Source organism: Polyodon spathula, chromosome 14 (assembly GCF_017654505.1).
Source record: "Polyodon spathula isolate WHYD16114869_AA chromosome 14, ASM1765450v1, whole genome shotgun sequence".
Classification (NCBI taxonomy): Eukaryota; Metazoa; Chordata; class Actinopteri; order Acipenseriformes; family Polyodontidae; genus Polyodon; species Polyodon spathula.
Window position 1 is genome coordinate 8,857,344 of NC_054547.1, and position 26,503 is coordinate 8,883,846.

Sequence of the window (26,503 nt, forward strand, 5' to 3'; positions counted from 1 at the left end):
TCTTAATTTTTGATTTTTTTTGTTACTCCCCAAATTTTTTTTTTCGTAAGGGGGGAGTTTCTAGCTTTTTTCAGCCTGTTGGTAATCAAAATTTTGACGGTCCCAAATGTTTTTTTCGTAAGGGTGGGGGGGGGTGGTGTTCTTCTTTTGATTTTTTTTTGTTGGTCCCAAACTTGCTTTTTTTGGTTGTTGGTAATGGGGGGGCGTTCATATGATTATTATTTTTTTTTGTCGGTCCCAAAATTTTTTTTTTAGTAAGGTCGGGGGTGTTCTAGCTTTTTTCGGCATGTTGGTAATGGGGGGGTGTTCTTCTTTTGATTTTTTTTTGTTGGTCCCAAAATAGTTTTTTTCGTAAGGGGGGGAGGTTCTAGCTTTTTTCAGTCTGTTGGTAATCAAAACTTTGAAGGTTCCAAATTTTTTTTTTTCGTAAGGATGGGGGGTGTTCTAGCTTTTTCGGCCTGTTGGTAATGGGGGGGGTGCTCTTTTGATTTTTTTTGTCGTTTGTTGGTAATGTGGGGGTGTTCTTCTTTTGATTTTTTTTTTTGTTTGTCCCAAAATTGTTTTTTTCTTCATTGGGGGGGTGGGGACGTTCTAGCTTTTTTCGGCCTGTTGGTAATTGGGGGGTATTCTTCTTTTGATTTTTTTTGGTTGGTCCCAAAATTGTTTTTTTCATAAGGGTGGGGGTGATCTAGCTTTTTTCGGCCTGTTGGTAACGGGGTGTGTGTTTTCTTTTGTGTTTTCAAACAAGATAGCTGCTTCCGCATCCATTGCTCAATGAATATCACATTTGCCAAGAGATGTTACAGTAATAAAATAATTACATTATTGAAGAGTTTGGTGATAAAACAAGTGATCAGGATATGATTTATCAGTATGCTTGACTATGAAGAGGTACGTGATACATACAGTGAACAAGGGGTGGGGCAGGCACTTTTTAATAGCGCCTGTAAAATAAACAGCGTGTGTGAAAATAAATTGGACCTGACATGCCTAACAGGCGATGAATAAATGGACAACAAAGGGTTAAAGCTATCTGAAAATGCATTTTTGGAGCTCATTTAAAGCTCCATTTAAAGACACCTGGAAATCATATCGAGATATCGCTAAACATATTTAGATAACTTAAAATCTTTATAGATATCTATAAATTTATTTGAGATAGCTCTAAATGATAATTTGGCTTTCCATAGTGCACAGGAGTACTAATGTTATCACAGAAAAGTGTATACTTTTATCTTCTTACACGTACTTCTTACAGGTACTTACACTTTTTAACCAAAGAGACATTTCTTACTCATATTTAAATACAGATGCATGATCATAACAGAACATAATGTATCTGCAATTCAGGATTTTAGAATGAGAACCCAGCACCTGAATCATGGTGCCAACAATATTGGATACAAATAACCTAACATCCCAGTAAAGTGAATTTAATACAAAAAACTCTTAACAGAGATCTTAGAAGCTACAAATTCAATGAAGAAAATTCTCTATGGGATCTCCGAGTCATCAAATTTAATAAAGGGAACTCAGCACTGAAAATCAGACAGCTCGCCAGCACAATCTCACAAGCTGCAAATTAAATGAAGAGAGTTCACTACTGATGTTTGAGTCTGCAAACTCAATACAGAGGAACTCAGAGGAATAATTAGAGCCAGCAAACCTGAAGCATAACTTGGGGCAAAGAATACTGTAATGGTTTGAAAGATCGGAGCTCAATCTTTAAGTGATTTATAAAAGTCATTTTACCTACAGAAATCTCTATTCTTGACATACACTGACTGCTGCTTAAAAGTCTTAGACATGTTGCATTTTTCTACTCTGATGCATTATGAGCATCAACAGTTTACTCAAAGCCTCCACTAGTGTTTTCTACTATTATAACAACCTTAACTTGTATAAAGAAGGGAAAACATTGAGTGAAATAGCTTGATTTTCAAGGTGTGGTATCCAAAGCATAATCAACAAGTACAGAGACACATCATCTATAATTGACAAACCCAGGACTGGAAGACCCAAAAAGCTGTCTAACAAGGATGAACAATTGTGGCAAAGCTGGTAATTGTGTGCAGGGAAGGTAATGCAACTGTGACTGTGAAACAGACAGACAACAATATCCAGGTGCTGGCCCTTGGCGACAGCTCTGGATCGTGTTAACCATGTAATAACAATAGACAAACAGTTTTAGACACAACACTACAAACAAATAAACACTCACATTTTCACTATACTCCTAACCATTCTAACCATTCACAAAAGGCACACATCACATTACTATGTCCCCTTAAATACCATTGGTCAACGACCGCATCCGTTCCTCCAATCCACGGATGCCACTGTTTCCCGTCCAGGTCATTGATTTCATATACCATTGCTCCGCCCCCTTTCTAGATAGCCAACTTTTGGGAATGAACTGTCGTGCCATCCAGTCCACTGTACTCTGTTCCCTTTACACAGCGCCCTTGTAGGTCGGGAGGGAGATCTAACACCAAGAATCATTCGATCTCTGTCACAGTAATACTTGTGGATAATATCTTTAAGGAATAGGCACAGGTGTCGTTGTCCATCCATCAACAGTCTAAAGCACTTTTAACCATTGTTCCATAGTCCAATTTCTATGTTCTTGTGCATATTTTAGTATTTTAGCCGTTTTCCCCTTTCTTAATAGTTACTCTTACTGCAACACATCCTTTAAGTCAAGATTTCAAGAGTGACCTTCGTACTGTTGATTTGATGGACAATGACACCTGTGCCTTCTACCGATTCTGTTGTCAATTCAACGCTTGTCTTCTTTCTATTCCTTAAGGATATTATCTTCAAGTATTGCTCATCCTTGTTAGACAGCTTTTTGGGTCTTCTAGTCCTGGGTTTGTCAAGTACAGATAATGTTTCTCTGTACTTGCTGATTATGCTTTGGATACCACACCTTGAAAAAACAATGATGCAAGCTATTTCACTCAATGTTTTTCCTTCTTTATGCAAGTCAAGGTTGTTATAATAGTAGAAAACACTAGTGGAGGCTTTGATTAAACTGTTGACGCTCATAATGCATCAGAGTAGAAAAATGCAACATGTCTAAGGCTTTTGCCAAGCAGTGTACATAAAGAGAAAAGGCTTGTATGAGTAGGACGCTGGTGTCTGCGCAATGGGTGCAGGTTTCATAAGGTGCAAGTGTTGGTTTTAATATGAATAACATTTTTAACAATAACACACTTACAGCTTAGTGTTTTACAAATGATTGTGTCTGCAATCCAACATATCAGTTAATACTAACATTATTACTACTACTAGTATCTTGGAGAAAAAAAGCATCCTCCAGAAATGTGGGACTGGATTTTGTACTTTAGTTTAAATAAAGCTCTTTAGCCTCCAGCCATTTTTTTTTCATTCCCAAGTCAAATGTGGCAAGTTTTAATTAAGTGTGCTGATAAGGTATACTTCTGGGGTGTTAAGGGGATACACACATGAGCTGTTTTGGGAGAGGGGGTGGATCTTAATCATGATTCAAGGCAGACTTAATGAGAACAAAGGGCAATAAAATATTCATTAAAATCTGCTCTCGGCATGTTGCGTGAGAGAGCTGGGCCAGGACCAAGTGAAGGAAAGTAATTAGAAAAGGCGACGTCTGAAACGGGTGCCTTTAATTCAACATTTAAGCTGTCTGTTTCACCACTCTGTGGCTACTTTCAACAGGAGAGGAACCCAAACAAGCTTTTTTTTTTTCTATCACGAGAACTACGATTAGATGGGATTATTTAGCACAAACATGGGTTTCCCTGAGCCTCCTGAAAAAATGCAAGTAAAAGCAATATGAGTGCTGGCTATTACTGCACAAAGTAGAAATGTAATTTGCCTGTGTCCTCTGAGACACTTTAAATGAGATACAAAAGGAGTTACATATCTCTGGTCCTTTCCAGGTTAACTAGCTCAGAAAATAAATAAAATCAGTAGCATCAAGATGGTGGCTTCAGTTATTCTAGTAAGCAGACAGTATTGTTCATTTGATCAAACTTCAAGACCCACAATTCTTTCAGAACTGCATGCTCAATCTTGAAAGCAAAACCAACTTCCAGTGAATAGCAGCAGTAACATATTACATGCCATAATGATTGGTTAAAATTCCGGGCGTGTTTATGTATATTAATTAGTTGTGTCCTCCTGCCCCAGAATTGAAACAAAGAAAGGTAAAATTCTGTCGCAGATTTTCCAGATTCATATTCCTGGTCTGGCTCATTGGGGCATCAGAAAACACAAAATAAGAATCTTGTCATGTCTCTCTTATCGGTGAGTCTAATAAATTGTCTCCCTGTTTAGGGAAGGTGTTAGGATATCTGTTCTGGAGTGTAATCCTTTTGGTGTCTGTTTTGAAGTGTAAACACAGGCAAACAGTGTCTTTTGCGAGGGAGAAAGTTTTGCCTCATTTTAGGAGAATTTGTTCAATTACAACCAAAAAGTCACATGACCATGATATTGTAGCCATAGTAATCAGAAGTCCTACTGCAGGGCAGTATTACATATTGTCACAGGATTTACATTAAGAACACAAATTTAGCATCTAAACGGTTTATAGAAGTGGCTGCTGAAGATTCACATATAAAAGCTCACCTTCAAAAGAACCTAACAGAGAAATGTAAATCAAGGTCAAGTTGATCGTTAAATACAGTTTTTGTTTCTTCTAAAAGCAGCATGTTTACAAACATTTTTCCTAAAGATGCAGAGCTGTCAAACAAAATCGGATTTTTCAAGTCGCTTTTTCTTCCCTTTTGATATTCACTTTCTTTTCATCTTTATGAATTTGCTTTTAACAGTCTCACTGGGGGAATCATGTACATTTAAATTTAAAAAAGTCTTCAGGAAGGGTTATATATATATATATATATATATATATATATATATATATATATATATATATATATATATAATATATATATATGCATGATAAAGGCTCAATGATGACCAGGAAATGTGTAGAGGATGATATTTTACTGTGCCCCTATGCTCCTGTTTCATTATGCACTTCCAAAGAGGTCCAGTTAATTCCATTAAACCTATATAGTTCATGGTCAGTTTTAATTTACTTCTCACTATTACTTTTAATTATACATTTAACGGGATTAGCCGAAATTCCCATGTGCTTTTTACTCAAGCTGTTGTGCTACCAGTGAAACTGTTAACATTTTTCAAAGCCTGATCCAGACTGCATTCCCATGGTGATATCAAATTAGATTAGTGCAAACGTTTGAGATCCAGTTCCTTGCAGGCATTAATTACTATTTCTAGTTTGCATCAATCTGCTATGCAGCACACTCGCTCAAAACTGGTGTTTCCATTAACTTCAAGAATAATATAATTGGACTGTTTGAATTTTAATTTCAATGGCATGGTTTCCTGACCATGTGACTTTACTACAGAAGCCGATGCTGCAATGGCAAGTGTACAATGACCTTACGATGAGGCCAATAGTTCAGAACATCAGATAAAGGGATAATATGGTTCATAAACTGTCCTGGATCCTCATGCTAATACTGCGGGCAATTATCACTTTCCAGTCCAGAGCTGTTACTTTGTGAAGGAAAAACAGACAGTGTCCTAAGGAAAGATAATGTTCCTTTTATGTGGTGTGTTTTACACTGTTTAATCACTGTGGAGCTGAAATTCCAGATGGAATGCAGCATTGAAACAAGCCACAGGCTTTGCCTGTAAAGGAAAGTGTTTTGTTTCATGTTGTGCTTTTGCTGTTTGAGACTTGTAAAGACTGCGTGGCAGTCAGTGGTGAAGACTAAACTTTAATGTGTCTGCCTGAAGACACTGTGATGATGCCCTACAGGAAAAAATTCATGTAGCTTGTACTCTCCGTAGACTGATATTGAGGTGACTGTACCCTAGATCTATCTTTAGTCCTCTCCCTGGCCCTAACTGTTGACTATACAACTATAAGTGGACTACCTAGAGATGTAGCGTTATATCTGTCCGTTGGTCAACATCACATCTAGTTTCTACCTTCTCTATATCATGGTGTCAACTACCCTAGCTGTAAACTGCTTATCAAATAATTACTCACTGTACTAATTGGACAACATATGGCAAATACCGATTTAAATAGTGTACAATTAGTGAAAAAATTAAACTCAGATCAAAACATTTTACAGGAAAATGTTACATATATTTTTAATGAGCTATATTTGTCACAATGAAGGTTAGCAGGTGATTAAATTACAAAAGATGGCATGTGTTAGAACTGAGAAAAGAGGAATAGAACTGAAATGTAAAAACCATAGAAAAACCATAGTAAAATGCAGTATCATAACAGTCTTAGGGCTTCCCAATCCGCCTTTATCCTGACAGCCCCCAATGTCCCTAGTTACACATCAATGCACATGTCCCAGTGTGTCTAAGGTAATTAAGCCTTCTCAGGACAGATGCCATCTTGTTTTTTAAAGACATATATATACACACACACATACACACACACACACACAACGAATCGACAATAACAATCCAAAGCAAAATGTTCTCTTGTTACAGAGAACTGAACTATTTTGGCTGTTACAGTACTTAATTAACTCCTTGTAAAAAAATAACACAAAACTGTTTAGCATAAAAAGGAGCAGACGTACAGGTACACAGTAGCAGACGTAGTTTACAGTGCCTGGGAGTTCCTGATCGTATCATAAATTCAAGATTTTCTAAATCCATTGATGTAAATGTCCGGTCTGCTTTTATTTTCAAGCAAATTGGCTTCATCACATTGCCATTCTCATATTCTCATATTCACTTTGAATCCGACACATTCTTTCCCTTGCCCATCACTTCTTTAACCTGTGCTGCATATGTCTGACAGAGCCCAGGATCACTCATTGTATGCCACAATCTGACTGGTGGAAGAATTATTGGCGATCCAATCAAAACCGCCAATAATGCCAAAATAAATTCCTTGCCAAAATTTCCTGTTATACGGCATATTATTAAACATTACAGTCAACATCATGCAACTGTCACATTATTAATTAAATACAGTAATTGAATCAGTATAATGCAATTGACATCGAAATTTGATTATGCGTTCATATTTCATCAACAGTTTATCACAGTTCCATACAACAGAAACTATCAACATTGAAGATACTTCAACATAATGTAATTGACATATCTGACTTAAACCAGAGATTTCATCTTAAAAGGATGGTACGCTTCCACAGTAATTTACTAAAATGAGTCACATGAATATCTTCTGATTGGACATAATGATGGTCTACTCTGGGAAATGTGTTTCTTTGTTTCCTGGAAACATATCAGGAACTATTATTTCCTGGAACATGGTTCCTTGTATATACTGAATAATCGTAGTGCATGTGGATCCTATTCCTTAGAGGTAAAAATGCACAGAGGACTGGGAATATTGATAGCGCCAGAGGAGGAATACATCACAATATTTCTTACTTGGGACGAGTCCATGGCCAAGTACTCAAGGCACAGGCACCCCCAACATTTACTCTTGTTCTGTATTCCTGTCAGCAGCTACTGTGCAAATTAATGAACAGCAGTTATCTGTCACTGCATATAAAATGTGCCCTGTTAAGAAAAATAAAAAAAGGCAATGCCCACCATACATGTCTAAGGCATTCAGTTATGTATTAGCATATCTAATTTAATAATGCAACTTTTTCAGGAAAGATTAATTGTACCATTTAAATAACAAAGAATGATTTTAGACACATCTTTCCATTACTCACCCTACCTGAAAGTCGCCTTTAGGATCTGTCCTGAAGTGAGCTCATTGGTGTGATTATTGTAGCCGTAAAAGAGTTCCCCAAAGACGGTCTGGTTGGCTGGGATGTCGGCCGGTTCTCCACAGTCTAGGCCTTCAGTGCATGACTCAGAAAGGAGCTGGCAGGACCGTCCATCAGGCCCCAGCTTATAGTCTTCAATGCAACTGTAATGCAAAATACAATATATATATATATATATATATATATATATATATATATATATATATATATATATATATATATATATATATATACACACACACATATATATATATGTCAAAAAAGCTGACTGAAGATAAATATTTAAATTTAAATTTAGTAGTTATTGTAACTACGTTTGTTTGACTGAGGTCCACAGGTGTATTTAAGTCCCAATTCAGCTCTAAACTGTAACATTATATATATATATATATATATATTATATATCTATATATTATATATGATATATATATATAATTATATAGATGTATATATATATTACGTCGATACATACACATAAGTGAGTCAATTTACTACTGACCAAGAAATACAGTTGAATACCTTCATATTGATATGCTGGTTGTGTAGTTTCCCAGGTGACACTGTACAAAATCAGTAATGCAGGGTCAAACCTTTCAAGCTGACTGAGCACTAGACAACCAACCTGTTTTATATGGGACCAGGTGTCTGTTACTTTAGGTAACGGGCTTGTTGTTTTGCTTAACCTGCAAAACGTAAGGGCTTTTCTTAGGTTTACATCACATATCTCTAGAGCTACCTGTCAGGAAATATTCAGCACACCAGGTGTTAAAAATCCTACTTAAAACCTTAAAGCTCAACATCTATTTACCTTGGCCCACACATGGCTGCTCAGGCTCAACGTTATTTTCAGAGCCTTGGGATGTTTGCGCATGGAAGGTGCTTTATAAATGCAAATTGGATTATATTGTATTGTAATTCAGGCTTCTTTCTTACCTGACAACTTTTGGACATGTCTTTGCATGAGATCTTTACTGAACCTTTGTTAATGAAAGAGAATGAAGTGATGATGGCAGCCTAAGGTAGGGGGTGAGGGTTATCTAAATTAAAATCTGATATCAACAAACACTAAAAGAAGCTTCATACATTTTATGATATAGCTTTTTCATTAATAGTACATTTACACTTGTGGTTTATTTTGTATTGTTATTTTGTAAAAAAAAACAAAAAAAAACAAACAATTTAAGAATAAGCCGATAGTCCTAGACTCTCACAAAAGATATAAATTTTGTATACAATTACTATAGTCAAACCAAGACTGTGAAGGGTGTTATATATTGTATAGTATTTTTGGTACTAAAGATGGTATTGATTAAGTACAAGAGGAAAAATATTAGGGAAATAGAAGCAGTCAAAAAAAAAAAAAAAAAAAAAAAAATTAGTCCTGCATCGATACAATAACTCACCCACAGAACATAAGGATGTTGTAGAGAGAAGAGTCTTCAGCCAAGGGTGCCAACTGCTGAAGACATAGCTGCCCACACCCCCCATTCAAGCCATCGGAGCAGTCAATCCCAATGTGGTGATTATAGCATCCTGTGCCATCCTTCATCGGGCTCAGACCTGGAGGACACTTTGATAGAAAAAATCATGTTTAGTCAACTGATTGTACATTTACTGCACAGGTGAAGAAAAAAAAAACACACTATACTAGATCTCCACCAAAACAGTGAACTGGTCTGGCACAGGTTTATATGGAGGGCTGCACCACATTAGTGTATTGGGATACACAAATGTATGCACAACAGCTCATATTTCATGCATTTGCCCAAGCATCTCCTTGTTCAATATTATTTTGTGTTATGTGGGTGTTCAAAACAAGAGAAATGTCCTTTTTTGCATTAAGGTCAATATGTGTCCTGTCACTGTGATGTACGCTATTATTTTGTTACACTGGGTGACTAGCAGCAATTTTACTAATGCAATATTTCAGTGACATAACCTGATCAATAGTGCACTTCCCACTAGTGCACTGCATTGGTTTGGTAGCCTGTAGGGTGGTGACCAGGGCTTGGCCTTCCCCCACTAACACAATACAGTCCCTTTCTCAAGGCTCTGTCTGGAACTGTATATTTTATAAGAACCTTGTTATCTTTATCAAACTGTAGGCCCATCCATGTGCTTGATTACAGTGCAAATATTATTTACAATGGGGCCCTGTTTTATACTGTCACAGCAATACGAACGTTAGTTAATGTGTTAAAATTACACAACAGTAATTTGGCAAAGCACTACCTGATGACCTGATCACCAACACTTTTTAAGCTGTACTAAAGTGTTTCAAGTTGAACTGAAATGGTGTAGTCTGGGTATTTCAGAACTACCTAAACATTTATGCTGTACTATCTTCATTTTCACGGTACAGAATATCCATATTGCAGTATAACTGTATAGTATGTGCTGGCCTTCTGAATTTTGTACATCTGTATAATAAGCAGTGACATTCAGTTGGAAAGAACCCACTAAGGTGTGAGCAAATAATTCATGAGAAAAAATAGCTGTGGCTCATAGTCAAAACAAATACAACGAAAATGCAGTTGAAACTAAAAATGAAATGACCTCAGGAACAAAGGGAGAAAGCTGTTAAAATGTAGCTTGTTCCTTCCTCATTTAGCAGCTCTGATGGTTACAGATTTAGGTTACAATCCTCTTGAGTCATCCACTCACTGCATCGGGTATAAAAGGCCATACCTAATGACTAAAGCCCTGCCTTGTCCCTGGACACATTTGCATTGATTTTGTCACTTCCCTGCTAGCTTGGTGACAACTGAGTTATTGCCTCTAATGTAAAGATATGGTACATTAAATCGTCTAATCAATACTCAGCGCAGACTCTTTAAATCACTACTACTTTTGCTTGATCAATATTTTATGAAAGCAAAATACGTTTAAAAGAATCTGTGTTGCAGTGAACAGTGGCTGCGAACCAGTATGCATTGATTTAAACCATTATTGCCGGAAAAACACAGCAGGTAACTGGCAACATGGGAACCGATATCCCTGGACGTTTTTTCATGTTAGCATTACTGCAATGACTTCAACAGACCTTCTTACTGTAGACGCAATGGCATTTGTGAATATGTTCATTAGGGGCATGTAGCCTAAAACCTAACCACCTTGGGTTTTATATCATACTGCAAGGACAACAACGGTTCCCTTTCAATTGGAAGATGACGACCAAAACATTATGTATGGGATAAGCCTGCCTTCTGAGCTCTCTGTACCAAAGCGACTGATAGGCCTCTTTCTGGGGTGATGCCTGCTGTCCCGCCTACAGAGGGATTAAATAGTCAAACCACGGAAGCCATGTTCTCTTTTTGCCTCTCAAGACAGTAAGACCTTCTGTGTTAGTATCTGAGTGTGTTGTGAAAAAGAGCTTCTGAGTCACCCGCAGTTCCCTTGCCTTTCAGGCTGAAAGCTGGCTTGCCGCTTTAACGGAATCAGTGACTCCTGATTCAGCCTTTCTCCTTCTATTTTTTCAGCAACCTGCTCGCGCTCACGTTGCAGGCTGCTGTCTTCCTAGCTATGGTACATGAGTCAACTGTCTGTTCAGTATTGATTTAAAGGAGTGAGTGTTGTTGTTTTCTCCAGCCTCGCCATACCCCCGCTGTCGAGCAACTATGTGATTAAAAAACACAGCGGGCATTGTCCTCCACGGGGCTGTATTTTTACTAGACCCACTGTAGAGTAAACCTTGTCAGCTGCCTCGGCCCGCCCACCTCTGTGCGTCGGTTCTTCGAAAAATCAAACAATAACAGCAGTGTGTTGCCCAGTCATATTGTTTTTATTGTGTTGTACTGTCCACAGATTCGCCCGCCGCAGCTTAGGCCTGTGTATTCCCGAGTATACGCTATGCACTAACCAGGTGTGATTACACGCGGTTAGGGCAGGCACCACTGCTTTAGCTGCCCCCCCAGTTCTTCGGTACCCTGGGTGTATGTTCAGCCCATGGTATTTCGGTGGCTCGGTGCATGTGGTGTGCACAGTGCTCGGTGCCCTCGGTGCTATAGCAACACAGTGCATCCGGTATCCGGTGCGTGCAGTACTCGTGCGTGGTGCTCGGTGCACTTGGTGCGCACATTGCCCAGTGCACTCTGTGCGCATAGAGCTCTGGTGCACGCGCTACTTGGTGAAAGCTGTGGCGCTCAATGCCCCCAACCCCGCTCCTCCAATTGCTCCAGGAGGAAATTTTCGGTCTGTTGCCCTAGGCAGCCGCCTCAGAGTGATCCGCCCCAACCTCAGCAGCCCCAGCATGGGCCCTGAAGGCTTGCAGCCTCAGATACAACAGTTCTCTGCACACCAACTGCAGTACTAGCAGGCTTGTACCTCGGACCCCTGGGTGCTTGCAACTGTGCACAACGGTTATGTGCTGCAATTCCGTTTGGGACCTCCCCCTTTCTGAGGAGTCATGCACACATCTGTGATGGACCCTCTTCAGGTCTCAGTACTCCAGAAGGAAGTGGCCACCTTGCTGTCTTCAGAGGATAGGAGATTGAACTTCCTCTGCCCAGTGCAGGCGCTGAGATGTTCCGTGGATAAAACAACAGCTCTGCGTTATTCTGACCAGCTCTTTGTATGTCACAGTTTACGGACCCTAGGACAGCCCCTCTCAAAACAGTGACTGTCCCACTGGATTATGTGGTGTATGACAGTGCTGGCTTACCCTCACCTGGGAGAGTAGCTGCACACTCCACTAGAGGGTTGGCTACATCTTGGGCCCTCTTCAGATGGGCCTCACTGTCCAATATATGTACAGTGGCTAGCTGGGCTACGCCGCATATATTCTTCATGTTGTACCGCTTGAATGTGGTAGATCCTTCTTTGCCTTTAATAGGCACAAGGGTTCTTGAGGTTGCATGTTCACACCGCTAACCTAGGGTTAAGTGGTTCTGATGCATCCCTCGTAAGCTGCTGTTCCTTCTCCCTTGCGACGGTATACATTTCCTATACATAATGTTTTGGTGGTCGTCTTTGAATTGAAAGGGAACGTTAAGTTATTTACCATAACCCCAGTTCCCTGAAAGAGAAGACAACCACCAACCAGCGAGATGGTTTGACTATTTAATCCCTCTGTAGGTGGGACAGAAGGCATCACCCCAGGAAGGGTCCAGCCCTGGTATAGAGAGCTCAGAAAAGTCAAAACATTACATATGCCTACCAATAAGCATACGTAATGTTTTGGTGGTCGTCTTCTCTTTCAGGGAATCAGGGTTATGGTAAGTAAGCTAACATTTCCATTCGATACAATTATGTGCATGTATTCACTGTGCTATTATACATTTTGCAATGTTTATATCATAATAAATCTGCACAATAAAGCCTTGCTATAAAACTCAATAGTGCTAAATATAGAAATACAGTACTAAAATAAAAAAGATCTATGACAAATTAGGTTTCTTTTAGTATTTCGAAATAACTTGTTTTACAGTACTGCAGTGGACTGTTAAAAGCATCAGAGGACTGCAGTTATTGAAGTACCAGGGGTTAGAGGAAAACAAAAACACATTTCAGCTTTTCTTACATACATGGGTAATACAATAACTGAAACACATACCATCTTTCATAACAAAACAAAAAGCTAAACAGTAATGTAGTTTTACTCATGCTTTGAGAGATATGATGGTAAACACTCAATTGTAAGGTGTTTCTGTATCTAAGACTGAACAAAGTGACAATCTAAGGAATGGGCTTTTATGGAGAACTGACTTTAGTGCAGAAGGAAAATAGACATAGTATTCTCCTCCGTGAACAATTTTCACACATTTTAGACATCTAAAGTGGCATCTGGAGTGTCCCGTCTATTCGTGGCCCTATTGACCATGTTTAAAAATGTGGCCAAAACCCTTGTATGTAAGCAAAATATGCATCTGGTAAAATTGGAGGCTGTGAACATGATTACTTAGGCAAGATTGAAATGATGTTGTTAATTAATAATAATTAAAAAAATAAAATAAAATAAAATAAAATAAATAATCCCTAATGCATTATTTGAAGCATAGTTTCTGCTTGTAACAGCAGAGATATTGAAACATGCGTCTGGTATTAAAATATCCTTTGCAAAGCAGTCATGCTAACATTATACACAACAGTTTACTTTTGCTGAAGGGAGTCAAAATATTTGTTTTGCTAAAATCAAAAAGGACTACTTGCTTTAAGGCAGTGGTTTCAAAATTGTTTTGTTTGCGGACCACACAATAAACTGTAGCTTACTGAAGTTAAGAATAATCATAGACATACCTTTTGACCTTTCTTTGTTTTAATGCGATGGGTGGGTCTATTTCTGTGAGCAAAGTTATTTTTAAAATTGGAGGAAAACTAAAACTGATTATATGCTTCAGTCCAGAATTCGGCTGGTCAAGAATAGGCTATTCGATTTTGTTTTGTTAGCCTCTATGCTGTCCTCAATCGTTCTGTAAACATAAACCTCAATAATAGCCTGTTAGTGACCAAGCATTTAAAAATGCCAATAATGTATTTTTGTAATGTGTGGATAGTGAACTTTATCTTTGCGTCCTTTTCTATGTCTGTTTACTGTGCGATTAAGACCAGCACAGAGGCTTCATTCATTTTAATTAATTACAATAAATGGAAATGCTGAAAACCTCCAGTTTACTGTTTACAACAAATAGAACCTTGAGGGACTAGTTTTTTTTCCGCAAAATACATGAAAACTCCCTAGTAAAGAATACATTGAGACACTCCAAAACTATATATGAAGGAGAGTTTAGACCTTTTCACTTGAAGATGTTCTTCATGTATGAGTTTTTAAGGTCTCATATTCTGGGTTTGCAATAGGATCTATACACTATTCTGCCACTTCCTTTCAGTAATTTATGTAACCTTTCCACGGACCACAGATTGAGAACCACTGCTTTAAGGTAAATCTTTTGAAAAAGTAGCTTTAAAAAGGTAAACTGCAATGTGCTTTTTGCGATTACAGATAAAAATACAAATTAAAGGCTACCGCAATGCCTTTGTGAAGTAATATATTTAAATATATTGTTTTGTCCAAGAATATGTCTCATGTACTTCAAAAAATAATTCAAAGAATGAAACGGAAACTAGTCCCTATGTAGATAAAGGTATATCTATCAGGTATAAAGAAATGCAGATTGAGCTAGTTTCAGTCACTGCTGTCTAAAATCTTTCAATGAATTACACTTGCATCTGTTAGAGCTAAACGATTAAGGTCCAAAAAATTAAGGTCATAAAATACATGATCTATTTGTATTGAACAAATAAAAAGTAACTAGGCTGCAATGCCATTTGTTTGAAATCCCATAGCGTGAGGCATTATTAAACTATTCAGATAATATACCTAAAACCCCTGAAAAGCATTTTGTAAAATCATTTAGTACTATAATGAAATTCTCTCTAGTCTAAAGGCTAATCATTTTATGTTTTTTAAATGCTGTAATACAAATTACTAGTATTGGTTAGATTAGATTTTATTTTAGAAACAGGTAGATATTAAACTAATTTGTTTCAAAGCTAAATGAGAAAGGAATGTTGTCAACGCTCCAGGCTGGCACAGGTCTCTTCCAATCATTCTTGGCAACCTTATTATTATTTATTTATTTATTTATTTATATAAATTAATTACTGTTGCAGTTAAGACAGCTTGAAATTTCCTGTCTGCATAGGCTAAATAACTAATTAATCACATAATCATTTAGCAATTATTGGACTAGTTCAAAACGACTGCACTCCCACTGGCTGGGAAAGGCAGCCTGGTCGAACTGAGATGGTAATTGAATAGCAGAGGTGGGACTGTAATAGTAATAGTTCTGAAAGGAGGATATAAACATAAATGATATACCCTCAGACATAGAAATTAGAATATGGCACTGGTATGGTGATAAATGTGGGGATCTTTTTGCGATCCCTTACAGCGAACATATAAAAACTGAACAATAACTGCCACTGAGAGCCATCATAAGTGACAGCATAAGCCCTTTAGCGTAAGATGGCTAGTATTTCTAAGGATATTGATGGAAACTGGCAAGCTTCCTCTAATGTCGAACGTCCACTCTCAAAACCTATGAAGTTTTGTTGTGTTGTGTTGGTGGTAGTACTCAAGAACTCAATCAAGTTTTTGTGGAAATATATATATATATATATATATATATATATATAATTTGGTTTTTTTTTTTGTTTGTTTGTTTTTTGTAAACCTGGAACACACTGTAGTAACAGAATATGGCAGGGAAGATGCCAGACATCTGTTTTAGAAAGATTTCAACACTGGTTTAAGCTACTGAGACAAACATCATCAAGGCCTGAGTAATTTTAAAAGCATTGATTGTTTCTCATAGATCCCTCTTTTTTAAGTAACTACGAAACTCCATTACTCGCCTTCCCCCTGTAAAAGGTTTCTTCTTAAAAATAATTAATCTTCTTCAGGTAAAGTTAAACAAAAATTGTTTATTCAGGAATCAAAATACAAACAGGAACAAAGAAAATCAAAGAACACATGAAGCATATAGTAGGCCTCAGAAAGTGTAATGTCTCTTAGTTTCTGAGCCGGCATCAGTGTAGATGTTTCTTAGCTGAGCAAAGAAATTACTTAGTACAGCACAGATACAGCTAGCTTAGGTAATTTTCTTGACCAAATTTGGTCTTATTTCCCTAGCATGATGCGAGACAAAGCGCATTAAAAGCACATTACATTTGCGTTTCTTCTCCAATGTCAGCAGAAACCCAGATAACAAGATGTTACATTTAAGAACAATGCTATGAGTTTTGCAAGTTCAAACAGCAGGACTGGTGATTGCAAACTGCTGATGTGCACCAGCTATGTACAGTTTAATTTTAAGACTTCATTAACCCTGCGTTGATTCGGAGCTTACATTAAACACAGGAAAATCACACAATGTTTACAGACAGTTTCAATGATTTCTTTACCATTTAAATGGGAAGCATAAGTAACGGGTTGTATAAAGAAAAGGAAAAAAGGCTGATGAAACTATAAGAGCTTGTGCAATTTAACTGGCTCACACAAGGAGCATGCTTATCAGAAAAAAAGCCTACGTATTCCAAGTGTGTTTGAATTGGTTTGATAATGGTTTGTACATAGGCTCAAAACAGCTTATTAAGTATAAACAATGTATGCAAACACAAAGTGTTATCATCTGTTGTCATCAGGGCAATACATAGGCAAAAATCCTCACACCCCAGTTCAGCAACAGTGCAAGACTGTTTTAATCATTAAAGTTGCCGTACCAAATTATGTCTTACAGTATATGGCATTAAATGATTAAAAAATATATAATATAATGTAACTTTTTACACCTGCCAAAGTAAATAAATCCATACATACAGATATGTTTGGTCTACATGAACTGGGAGAGTAAGAACACCAAGCAAAACCGTAGTATTGTACTCCAAGCTTACAATAGCTAACCAAATACAAGCTACCCTTACAACAGCTTACCACAGTAAATCATAGCAAAGTGTAATAAAGCATAATGAAAGCATGGTAAAGCATAGATAAACTTTTTAAAGCACTGGGGTATGGTAAAGCACATTATACAATCATGGCAAACCATGGTAAAAGCATAGTTCTGAACTTGTGATCCTGTTCCCAGTGATCCTATTCTCATTGGCATGAAGGCACTCATCTTTTAGAGACTGCAGTCAAGGTCTGAAATTATCTATGTAAAACTGGATTTTAATAAATCACTTTAAAGTGATAAGCTTTTGCTTATCCAAAGAAATTTCACAGAGCAGAGCGTGTTCTGGCCAGACAAGAAATGCAAGCACTGATATATCACTATTATAGAATTATTTATTTCATGTTTATATTTATACTGTTTTTTAAGCATAACTGTTCTCACTGCACCATAGGCGTATATATAACATATGTACTTACCACAGAAGCAAAAGTTAAATACAAAAAATATGATTTTTATTATTATCGTTTAGCAGTATTTCATATCAGAAGTAATGCTGAATTTACCTTACAACTACTTATTTATTTTTTACTCTATGGTGGGGGTAGTACGTCACAGGAAATTTGTGTAGGCTCCGCCTAGTCTTCCAAGGTTCTGATGCTGAAAATGTGTTTACTGTACTTTGCAAGATCAGGGTGATGTATTTGTTCTAATGTTACTGCATCCATAAAGTAGTACAATGTATTGGAGTAAGGGAAAACTCTCACACAATAATGGTAAACCTTTTTTGTTAAACTATTAGACCTATAAATATCCCCTTTAAGCTACTATGCATGACTACAGAACCTGAATTTAAAAATGATAAATCACATCTCAAATCAAGTTTGCCCCATATTGTTTACCTCAAGAGACTCATTAAATGGAAATGGAAATTGTATTATTTTGTGTGTATTGTAAAATGAGCCACACACAACTATGTACGGTCGGCAAAGGTAGTAGCTTGACTAGCTTCATTAACGCAATGAATAATTCACTCCTACTGAAGCAGCAAATTGTTTATCAAATTTAATAGCTTAGGACATAATGCAATTTTTCTTAAGCAGCTTGTATGTAAGTATTTTTCTACCAGCTGAGCAACCAAGGCTTGGCATTGGCTACATAATGAACAGACACTTGAGCCCCTCTTTCCCACAGCCAGCAGCGTTAATGCCACAAGAATTCAAATGCACACATGCTATTGATTAGATATTTTTCTATTGTGTCTCCTTGAGGTGTTTAAATGCCAGATGCCAGATTTGAAAACTACAACGATGTCCCTCCCGACCTGTGAGGTCGCTGTGTAACAGAAACAGTGTGCCTTGTACTGGATGGTCTGGCAGTTTCCAGGGTCAGTTGGAAGCCAGCCATCCAGGAAGGGGGCGGAGCCACATTACCAGAATTCATGGGCTTAATGCGGTAGGCGGTGTGTCAGTCACGGACTGGAAGAGACGTGACTGGCCGACCACCGAAAGACGGTGTGACTGAAAGTATTTAGGGGACGTGGCCGAGCTATCTGTTCCTTCATTACGGTTACAGACTGGCCACGAGGAACAGAAAGAAACCGTGAGTGTTTAGTTTTGTACTGTCTGTCTATTTAACTGTGTCTTGTGTGTCATTTTAGACAGCTAAAGATCCGGAAGCTGTCGCTGTCAAGCCAGCATTAAACCCGGACTGCACTGTACCACTGTAAAGCACTTCTTGTGTATAGTCAGTGTTATTATTTAAAAACCTTAATAAAGCTTTGCTACTTACCATTGGAACTGTTGTTTCTAAGGACTGCATCACCTCTACACCTGTGCACTACAAACCACTTTGCCACAAACATGAACAGGCAACTAGCAGACCACATGATTACTATTAACAGCTACACAGCAACAAATTTGGAACAACTTGCACATCATTTTGACTGTCTGCCTACAAACACATAGCCAAATGACATACTAAACCAGCATACCACACAAAATAAAGAACATGTTGTTCTGTGTCAAATGCAAATTACCTTTATCCTAAACAAATCTGATCCTCAAATAATTCAACTGCAAAAGTTGGTAGTGTTCATGACATTTTTTATACTGACACCATCCTCTCACATTTCCATGGGATTTAGATCTGGATATTACAGGAGACACGTCCATGTTTTCAGATTTATTTATTCTGGTGTTCATCTTCTTAGTACAACCCCAGGTATTAAAAAAAAGGAATGATAAAAAAGAACCAGGTAAATTTCCCATCAGTATGCAGATCAATTTACATAAAGCACTTGTCTGCAGATTATTTGAGTGTGAATGCACGTCTTGGCAGGCTTTCTTACATATTCTCATCCAATGTATTACAATCACCTTCCAGATGCATTATTATTTTTGAACATATCTACAGAATGTAAAATAGATGTAGTTTTTAATACACTGTAATTGACTACACTGTGACAAAAAACGTAAATGTCCACAATCCGAGTCTTGTGAGCAAGAGCATTTATTCTAAATATTTGCCTAAATTTTGTCAAATGTCACCCAAAATGTAATGTCATTGCTTCATACTCAAAAACTTTCAATTAGATGCTGAACTTTAAACACATTACTAGATTGCAAATATGTTCAAAGAAATAAATCTAACCTTCGTAAAATCATCATAACTGAATATGGCATAGGTAATGCAGTTCTCTAGCCTTGCGAGTGTCCACTTGAGGTGTGGGTTTGAATAAGGCTCAGTTGATAGTTTGGCGGTCTCAATTTATCCGCCAGTGGATACGAGTCCCCTACTGAATTCAGCACTCGTTAGTCTCTGCTCAAGAGTGGCAGAAGACCGTGGTAAAGGAGTGAGCTATGAGGGAGAACTGCTTAATGGCACCTGCTGGACATCATGAGAACTCAACTATAAGCACCAAAAAGGAGAAGCTAAAGAAGAGGTCTCTCACTCACCACACAGCCGCTAGAGTCTAGTTTGCGGTCAGAGATACAGCGGAAGTTCCGGCTGCAGCCGCCATTGTCTTTCGAACAGTCACGCACCGGCCCAAACGAGTCGAGCAGGACCTCCAGGCTGTCAAAGGCTGAGGAGATCATCAGCTCCTCCCTGAGGAAAAAGAGAGAACTTCAATGATGCCTTTCTAGGGTGTTCATGAAGCTCTTTTGAGGAAAGCAAATGTTGTAGTTTTAAATGTACAGTCTCCTGCTATTAAACCAACACAAACTAACTAAGCATAAAACTTATTTTCATTATCTATTAAATTATATGAAAAAAAATGAAAGATATACTGTATGAAATATAACAGTTAACTGATCTGTTGTTTTTGATTCACTTGCTGATGCCATTTTAAAACTGAGAGGTTCTGTGACCTTAACATAACTTTCTGATGTCTTCTCTTCTAGACTGTGGTGGACCAGCTGTACTTGGAGAAGACATGAGAGATCTTTTGAGGCCATAGAGGTGTTAAACATCTGAGTTTAAAAAATTCAACAGGATGTGATCACTAAAACTGAAATATGCAAAGTGATCCTAAACAACAAGAATACTGTAGTTAAGATAACTAATAATTTACACCAAGAGCTGACTTTTTTCTTTCAATTATCAACCTGTACATTCTATAATTGGAATGTATCGCTCATTTACGAAAGGGCTCTAAACTTTATGGTGCGTGATAATTGCAATTACTTCACGTGTTAATGATTTCCGTATTTACTATTTATTCATTATCTCATGAAATTGGGAATATTAAAATATTACGGTGCACACTAATTTTATTGTGCCATACGATCAGGATGAATATGTGATTTGTATGGTAATGCATGATTAAGCTTGCTACTTTTCTATTTTATTCGGTAAAACGTTTTTAAATGTCAAATTCCTAAAAATATGAGTTTGACTGAAATAAATTTATATAGGGTTTTTTTTCTTCCCCAAAATAATAATTTAGAAATCCTTTCTAGTTTGTGTAATTTTTATACTTGTTGTCTGTTCCGTCTCGTTTCTGCTCTGAATGGCTAGGTGTCGCTCTCAGTCAACTCACTGGTCACTTAATAGGTTAGTGTAGTTTCTCCGTCAATCATTTCATCCTTTTCTGACGGATCTCGTTGGCTGAGGCGGTGCTAGAATGCTCTCATTCGTTTAAATGACTGTCAGTCATCAAGGCCGACTGTGCATTTTCATTTGCCAGCTGCAGCACCTGTCATTCAAAGTGCCTACTTTGTGTTGAAATTAGCGGGTTAAGGTGTAGGTAAGCTTTTGCTACGATAGGTACAATGACAGTTACTAGTTTGATCTGAAAATGGGGCGCAATTGGAAAACACTTAATGAGTATTGTGCACAATACCCTTATCGACGGCTGCAGGACGAAGCAGGACCCTCCGCCTTGCCTCCATTGACAGCCTCCAGCTGAGCTGAAGGGGAGGGGCAGAGCTCAGAATAATAAGTGCAAATTAGTTCTGTACAGCTATCTAATGTTTTGTTCTGTGCACATTATTTTTATTTGTAACTGTATGCTTCAAAAGTATGTGTAATGAACTTCATATGCTATGTTTTCTACGGTTTATTTGAGACATTTTTTAATTTGTATAGGAACTTTAGCTTTACAAGGTATAGCTTTGCTGCGACCAAACTAAACTGCTTGAGTTGAGTGGAGTTGCCAATCTGGCTCGAGTTACTTCGAGTCACTAGTTCTGACAGTTCAAATTATCTTGATTTAATCAGATTCGTTTTACAAAATAAAATAAAATCTGTAGCTTTATATGAATTAAAATGTTTAATATAAAGAACTTATTCTCTGCCATAATCATTTTGAAACAGCGCTGTGAAGCGGAGAGCAAGTGAGAGACTGAGAATAGACAGTTATTATTATTATTATTATTATTATTATTATTATTATTATTATTATTATTATTATTATTATTTATTTGCCGTGATCCGTGGCTGACAGCGGTCCTTTTTATTTGTTTGGACGAATACTGCCTGTGTGGACCTGTTTATTTTCATGGAGCGTTACACTGTACAGTATACCAGTGCTGCTGATGCGGTCGGTGGGAAATTTTATGCTTGCTTGTTATTGCAAAAAACACTGATGGAGCTTCAGTATGAGGCTCGATCAGTATTCGAAAGGGAGACTGATCGAGCCTCGCTTCGAAAGGTCTTTTTTTTTTTTTTTTTTTTTTTCCGCGTACAAATCAAATGATCAAATATGTGTACAGTGTGCATTACGGCATGAAACTGTCATTGATTCATAAACATAAACTCGCCCCTGATTGATTCCCTGCTTTGGCGGGGTTTATTATTATTATTATTATTATTATTATTATTATTTATTATTATTATTATTATTATTATTATTATTATTATTACAAATTCTCTATTATTATTATTAATTCTCTATTATTATTATTATTATTATTATTATTATTATTATTATTATTATTATTATTATTAGCGAAACATTAATAATGATGTCATCAAAAAGAGGAAGATTTTTCTTCTTGAACGACTGTATACCCATTCACAAAGTGCTTTACGACAGCCGCCCGTTTGCTCAGATAATTTTATGAACAGCAATATGGATGACTTTCATTAGTTTTAAACAAAATGTGTTTTATTGCAGCAGTCGGCAGGTACTTTTATGAATAGGGCCCATGGTGTCCATAAATAAACACGTAAAATACACACAACCATACACACATCCATTAATTAAAAAAGAGAACAGTGAGCACCAAATTCTTTCCAAATATTTACTTTTCAAGCTTTCACTAGGCTAATTTTTACTTATTAGAACCGTTTTCCATACATTCATTACATTTATTTGTGTTCTAAAAAAAACCTAAAAAATAACTCTTAATTGGTGCTTTTTTCTGCCGTGTTCTTTAACTTGCTTTTTCATTATTTATTTTTTATATAAAAATATCGAATATCGACTACCTACTCATTTTGCCTACTCATTTTACCACTGTTGCATTGTACTTGAGTTTTTAATTAATTCAGATTCAGATTTTAACCGTTGAAAAAAACTAAAAACCTACCGGTATAAATTAGTGGCAGTTACTGGTGCTATGTTTTGAATGCAGTTTATTGATATTGTCGCATTACAGTGCAGTCAGGATGCAGCCTGCTTGTTTCTCTCCTGGTCGAATATAATTATTAAAAGCGAATTCCACTGCAGGTACTGTACTCTCCATGCTGTTGTTGTTTAGTTTTTAGTTTTTTCATGTCTGTGACAAAACTCAAATCACTATTTTCCTCAGGATTAGCTGTGGTCAGTGATCAGAAATCTGTCTTTGCTTCCCGCCTACACATTTTGATTCCAGTGCTCCCTGCTGCTTGTCACGTTATGCTCACAGAACGGTGCTATAAGCTAGAAAGCTGTTTTTTCTTTCCTTAGCAATGGTCTTAACAACCATGGCAGGAACTTGTTTATGTGCAAAATGACAAGATGACTGTGTGTGTGTTAGAGAGGGGCTGCATGTATTGAAAATGAAATAAGTTTGTTATTGATTTTATCATTAAGACAATGACTCAAGTCAGATGGAGACTTTTCTTGCACGACTAGAATCGAGTCTTTGCTTGCAGGGAGTCGAGTCGCGTCATTTGATTGCGATTATTTGAGTCGAGTCGAGTCATGAAAAATTGCGACTTGATTCCGAGTTGTGTCGACTCTAGTCACTTCAGCTGTGAAAATGTCTATATACAGTAAATTGTATGTAGGCCAATATACTCAAATATACTAATCAAAACACATTATCCCCACTGCGCGATTCCTATCAATAAGTATGCAGGCATGATTTCAATCAATTAATCAACATATTAATTTATGTATTTTATAGAACAGAAATAGGCAGATATAATTAGAAGCAGGTTTCCTAGAAAACTGACAAAAAAAACCTCAATATCAGAAATGTAACATAATGGAAAACAGAAGGGTATTTTATTTCAATGGAAATCTCAAACAGTAAAAAAAAAAATGTGCAATGCTAAGTCTCAATATTTCTTACATTGCAAAATATAACTTTTTTAACAGCACTGAAAAAAAGCTGTGAAAATGCAAAATAGTAAACAGTACCACTATGACGTCTGAACACTTGGCACTTTTCTGGCACACTTGATAACAAAGCTCATAACGTGTTCTAATGCTGCAACTTTTCTACATAATGCCTGTTGCAGAAATAAGTGTTAAAAAAAATGGTACATGTGCATTTTTCTTAATTTTTTTCCAGCACTGCCACTAGCACTAGCCAGTCTACTCTGGGCAGATAGTTTCTTCCAAGGAATTCCTGCACTTTCCATGGCTTCTTGAAGTTACAAAAAGTAATTTAATGTGGTTGTGTTGCTCATAGAATCCAAAGCACTTTCATTTTTTCTTCTCATTTTCAGAAAAAAAAAACTTTAGTTGAGACTCATATCTTCTTTCATTTCCAGTAAACTAAAAATAAGTTGCTTTGTACAGCGTGTCACATTGACGTTGTATGTTATAATCTTTCATATCTGCAACCATTGCACTGCAAATCAGACATATTGCCTTGTCATCAAAATTATTCATTAAACAAATAATTATCTGGCTAACAACGACTTTGGAATCCTCTGTGTTCCGATGCCACCTTTAGCTTCTGCGACATCTCCAACTACTTTTTCTTTTTCTACTGATTTAACATTTTAAAATTTTAAACAAACCTTCACTTCTCTATCCTGATCAAAATTATGTGGGCTGTGTGCGTGAGGAAACAAATCCTGAGTGCTATTTGATTGGCTACTTTACTACCTCTGTGGACCATGATTGGCTTAGTGGGATTGTCACTCATACAATGGAGACTGCACATGTTGAATACGCGTGTTATACTAAAGAGGAGGGTTGTTTAAAAGAATTCCAAAATGATACAGTGCAATGCAATTTTAGAAACTAATGGAAACACTTAGGGCCTAATGTATTAAAGGAGAAAGGAAAAAGGCTTTTATATATTTTTTACATCAGACAAGGAATACATGTTAAAATTAAAAGGTAAGCAGTGCAGTTTCACTTTACGTTGCCTCTGCCTGTCCCCTGCAGAGTGCAGTGTCTGTTGATCGTCATTTTCGGTCAATGTAAGCCACCTCCACCTTCACAATAAGCTACTGATCAAAAGACACACCTGGACTGACGGGGCTTTTGATATCACGGTGGTCACAGGTAAGTCTCTGATATTATCGTGCACATTAAATTATCACTCACAATACATGTCGCATGCGTGGTATGGTATGAAAATTAGCCAAATAACTAATGCGTTCTCTGTTAGTAAATGGGGCAGTAAATTTTGATTTATCGCGCACGTTAGGCTCACTACTTTACGTGTGCACTAACTCCAATTTGAGACTGGAAACACTAAATGAGGCCCCAAGTGTTTCCAGTCCATCTATTATCAATATTAAATGATACCTTAAGTAACAATGGAACATTTATTTTGATTTGCAAATAGCATAATTTTCGTTGTCATTACATTCAGTGCGAGATCATCTGTAACAAACAATTGGGGGATTTCATTAAACTCTGTAAAACTGATTTTTTCTCTCCCTAACCAATTTGCTTTTATAACAGACTTCAGTATTGTCTGTGTACATTTAAAACAGTGGCTAATCCAGAAGACCAGCAAAATTACAGATTTATACCTACACAGGAGACGTATCTCTAATGGGTTTTGAAAGTGGCTTACTTTATTAGGAACTTCTCTTTACTAGATGTTTATGTTCAGAGAAACTACTTTTTACCCAGCTAACATCCTCTGTCTTGTCAAGACAAAAACACTTCTGACATCACATAATGATTTTCCTGCTTATAAATATGCAGACTACATGAAAATGTAAAAAGTTGCACAGAAGCACTCATTTAAATATAAATGAATTAAATCTAGGGCTTCACATTTAAAACTTGAAATGCACTCATGTAATCAGAACAGATGTCAGTCCTTAAAACTGGCATTATATTTACAAATTAATAAAGCTAGTAATTAACTTATCATTTACATTCATGAATTACAATACATTTTGAATTCTGTAAACTGTAGTACCCTTAATGTATTTTTTAAAAGGGCAAATGGTAGATAATGTATATACTGTATTGCGAGTATCAGATTGACCGGTGTTGTATTGTGAATAACACTTTATTAAAATTATTTAAATACAATTCCTTACTGAAAAACAGCACAATGGTAAACATTTAGTTACCCTATCTGAAAAGAGTACATTTTGAATATCTTATACATTAGCTTTACATTGTACATTAACTTAGGCTAACATCTTTATTTGACATACATAACATATTTTTGAAAACTATGTTTTCTA

The 26,503-nt window shown here is 36.9% G+C and overlaps 1 protein-coding gene across 3 annotated transcripts in view; it reads right to left on the reverse strand.

Moving 5' to 3' along the window:
* astn1 (astrotactin 1) overlaps positions 1-26,503 on the reverse strand; it is a 168,131-nt gene that overhangs the window by 77,462 nt on the left and 64,166 nt on the right. For all 3 annotated transcript variants that reach the window (XM_041270924.1, XM_041270923.1, XM_041270922.1), the window contains 3 exons: positions 20,140-20,290; positions 9,197-9,363; positions 7,742-7,936 (listed from right to left, as the gene is read on the reverse strand). In XM_041270924.1, the coding sequence (XP_041126858.1) occupies positions 7,742-7,936; positions 9,197-9,363; positions 20,140-20,290 (513 nt within the window). The remainder of the gene's footprint in view (positions 1-7,741; positions 7,937-9,196; positions 9,364-20,139; positions 20,291-26,503) is intronic.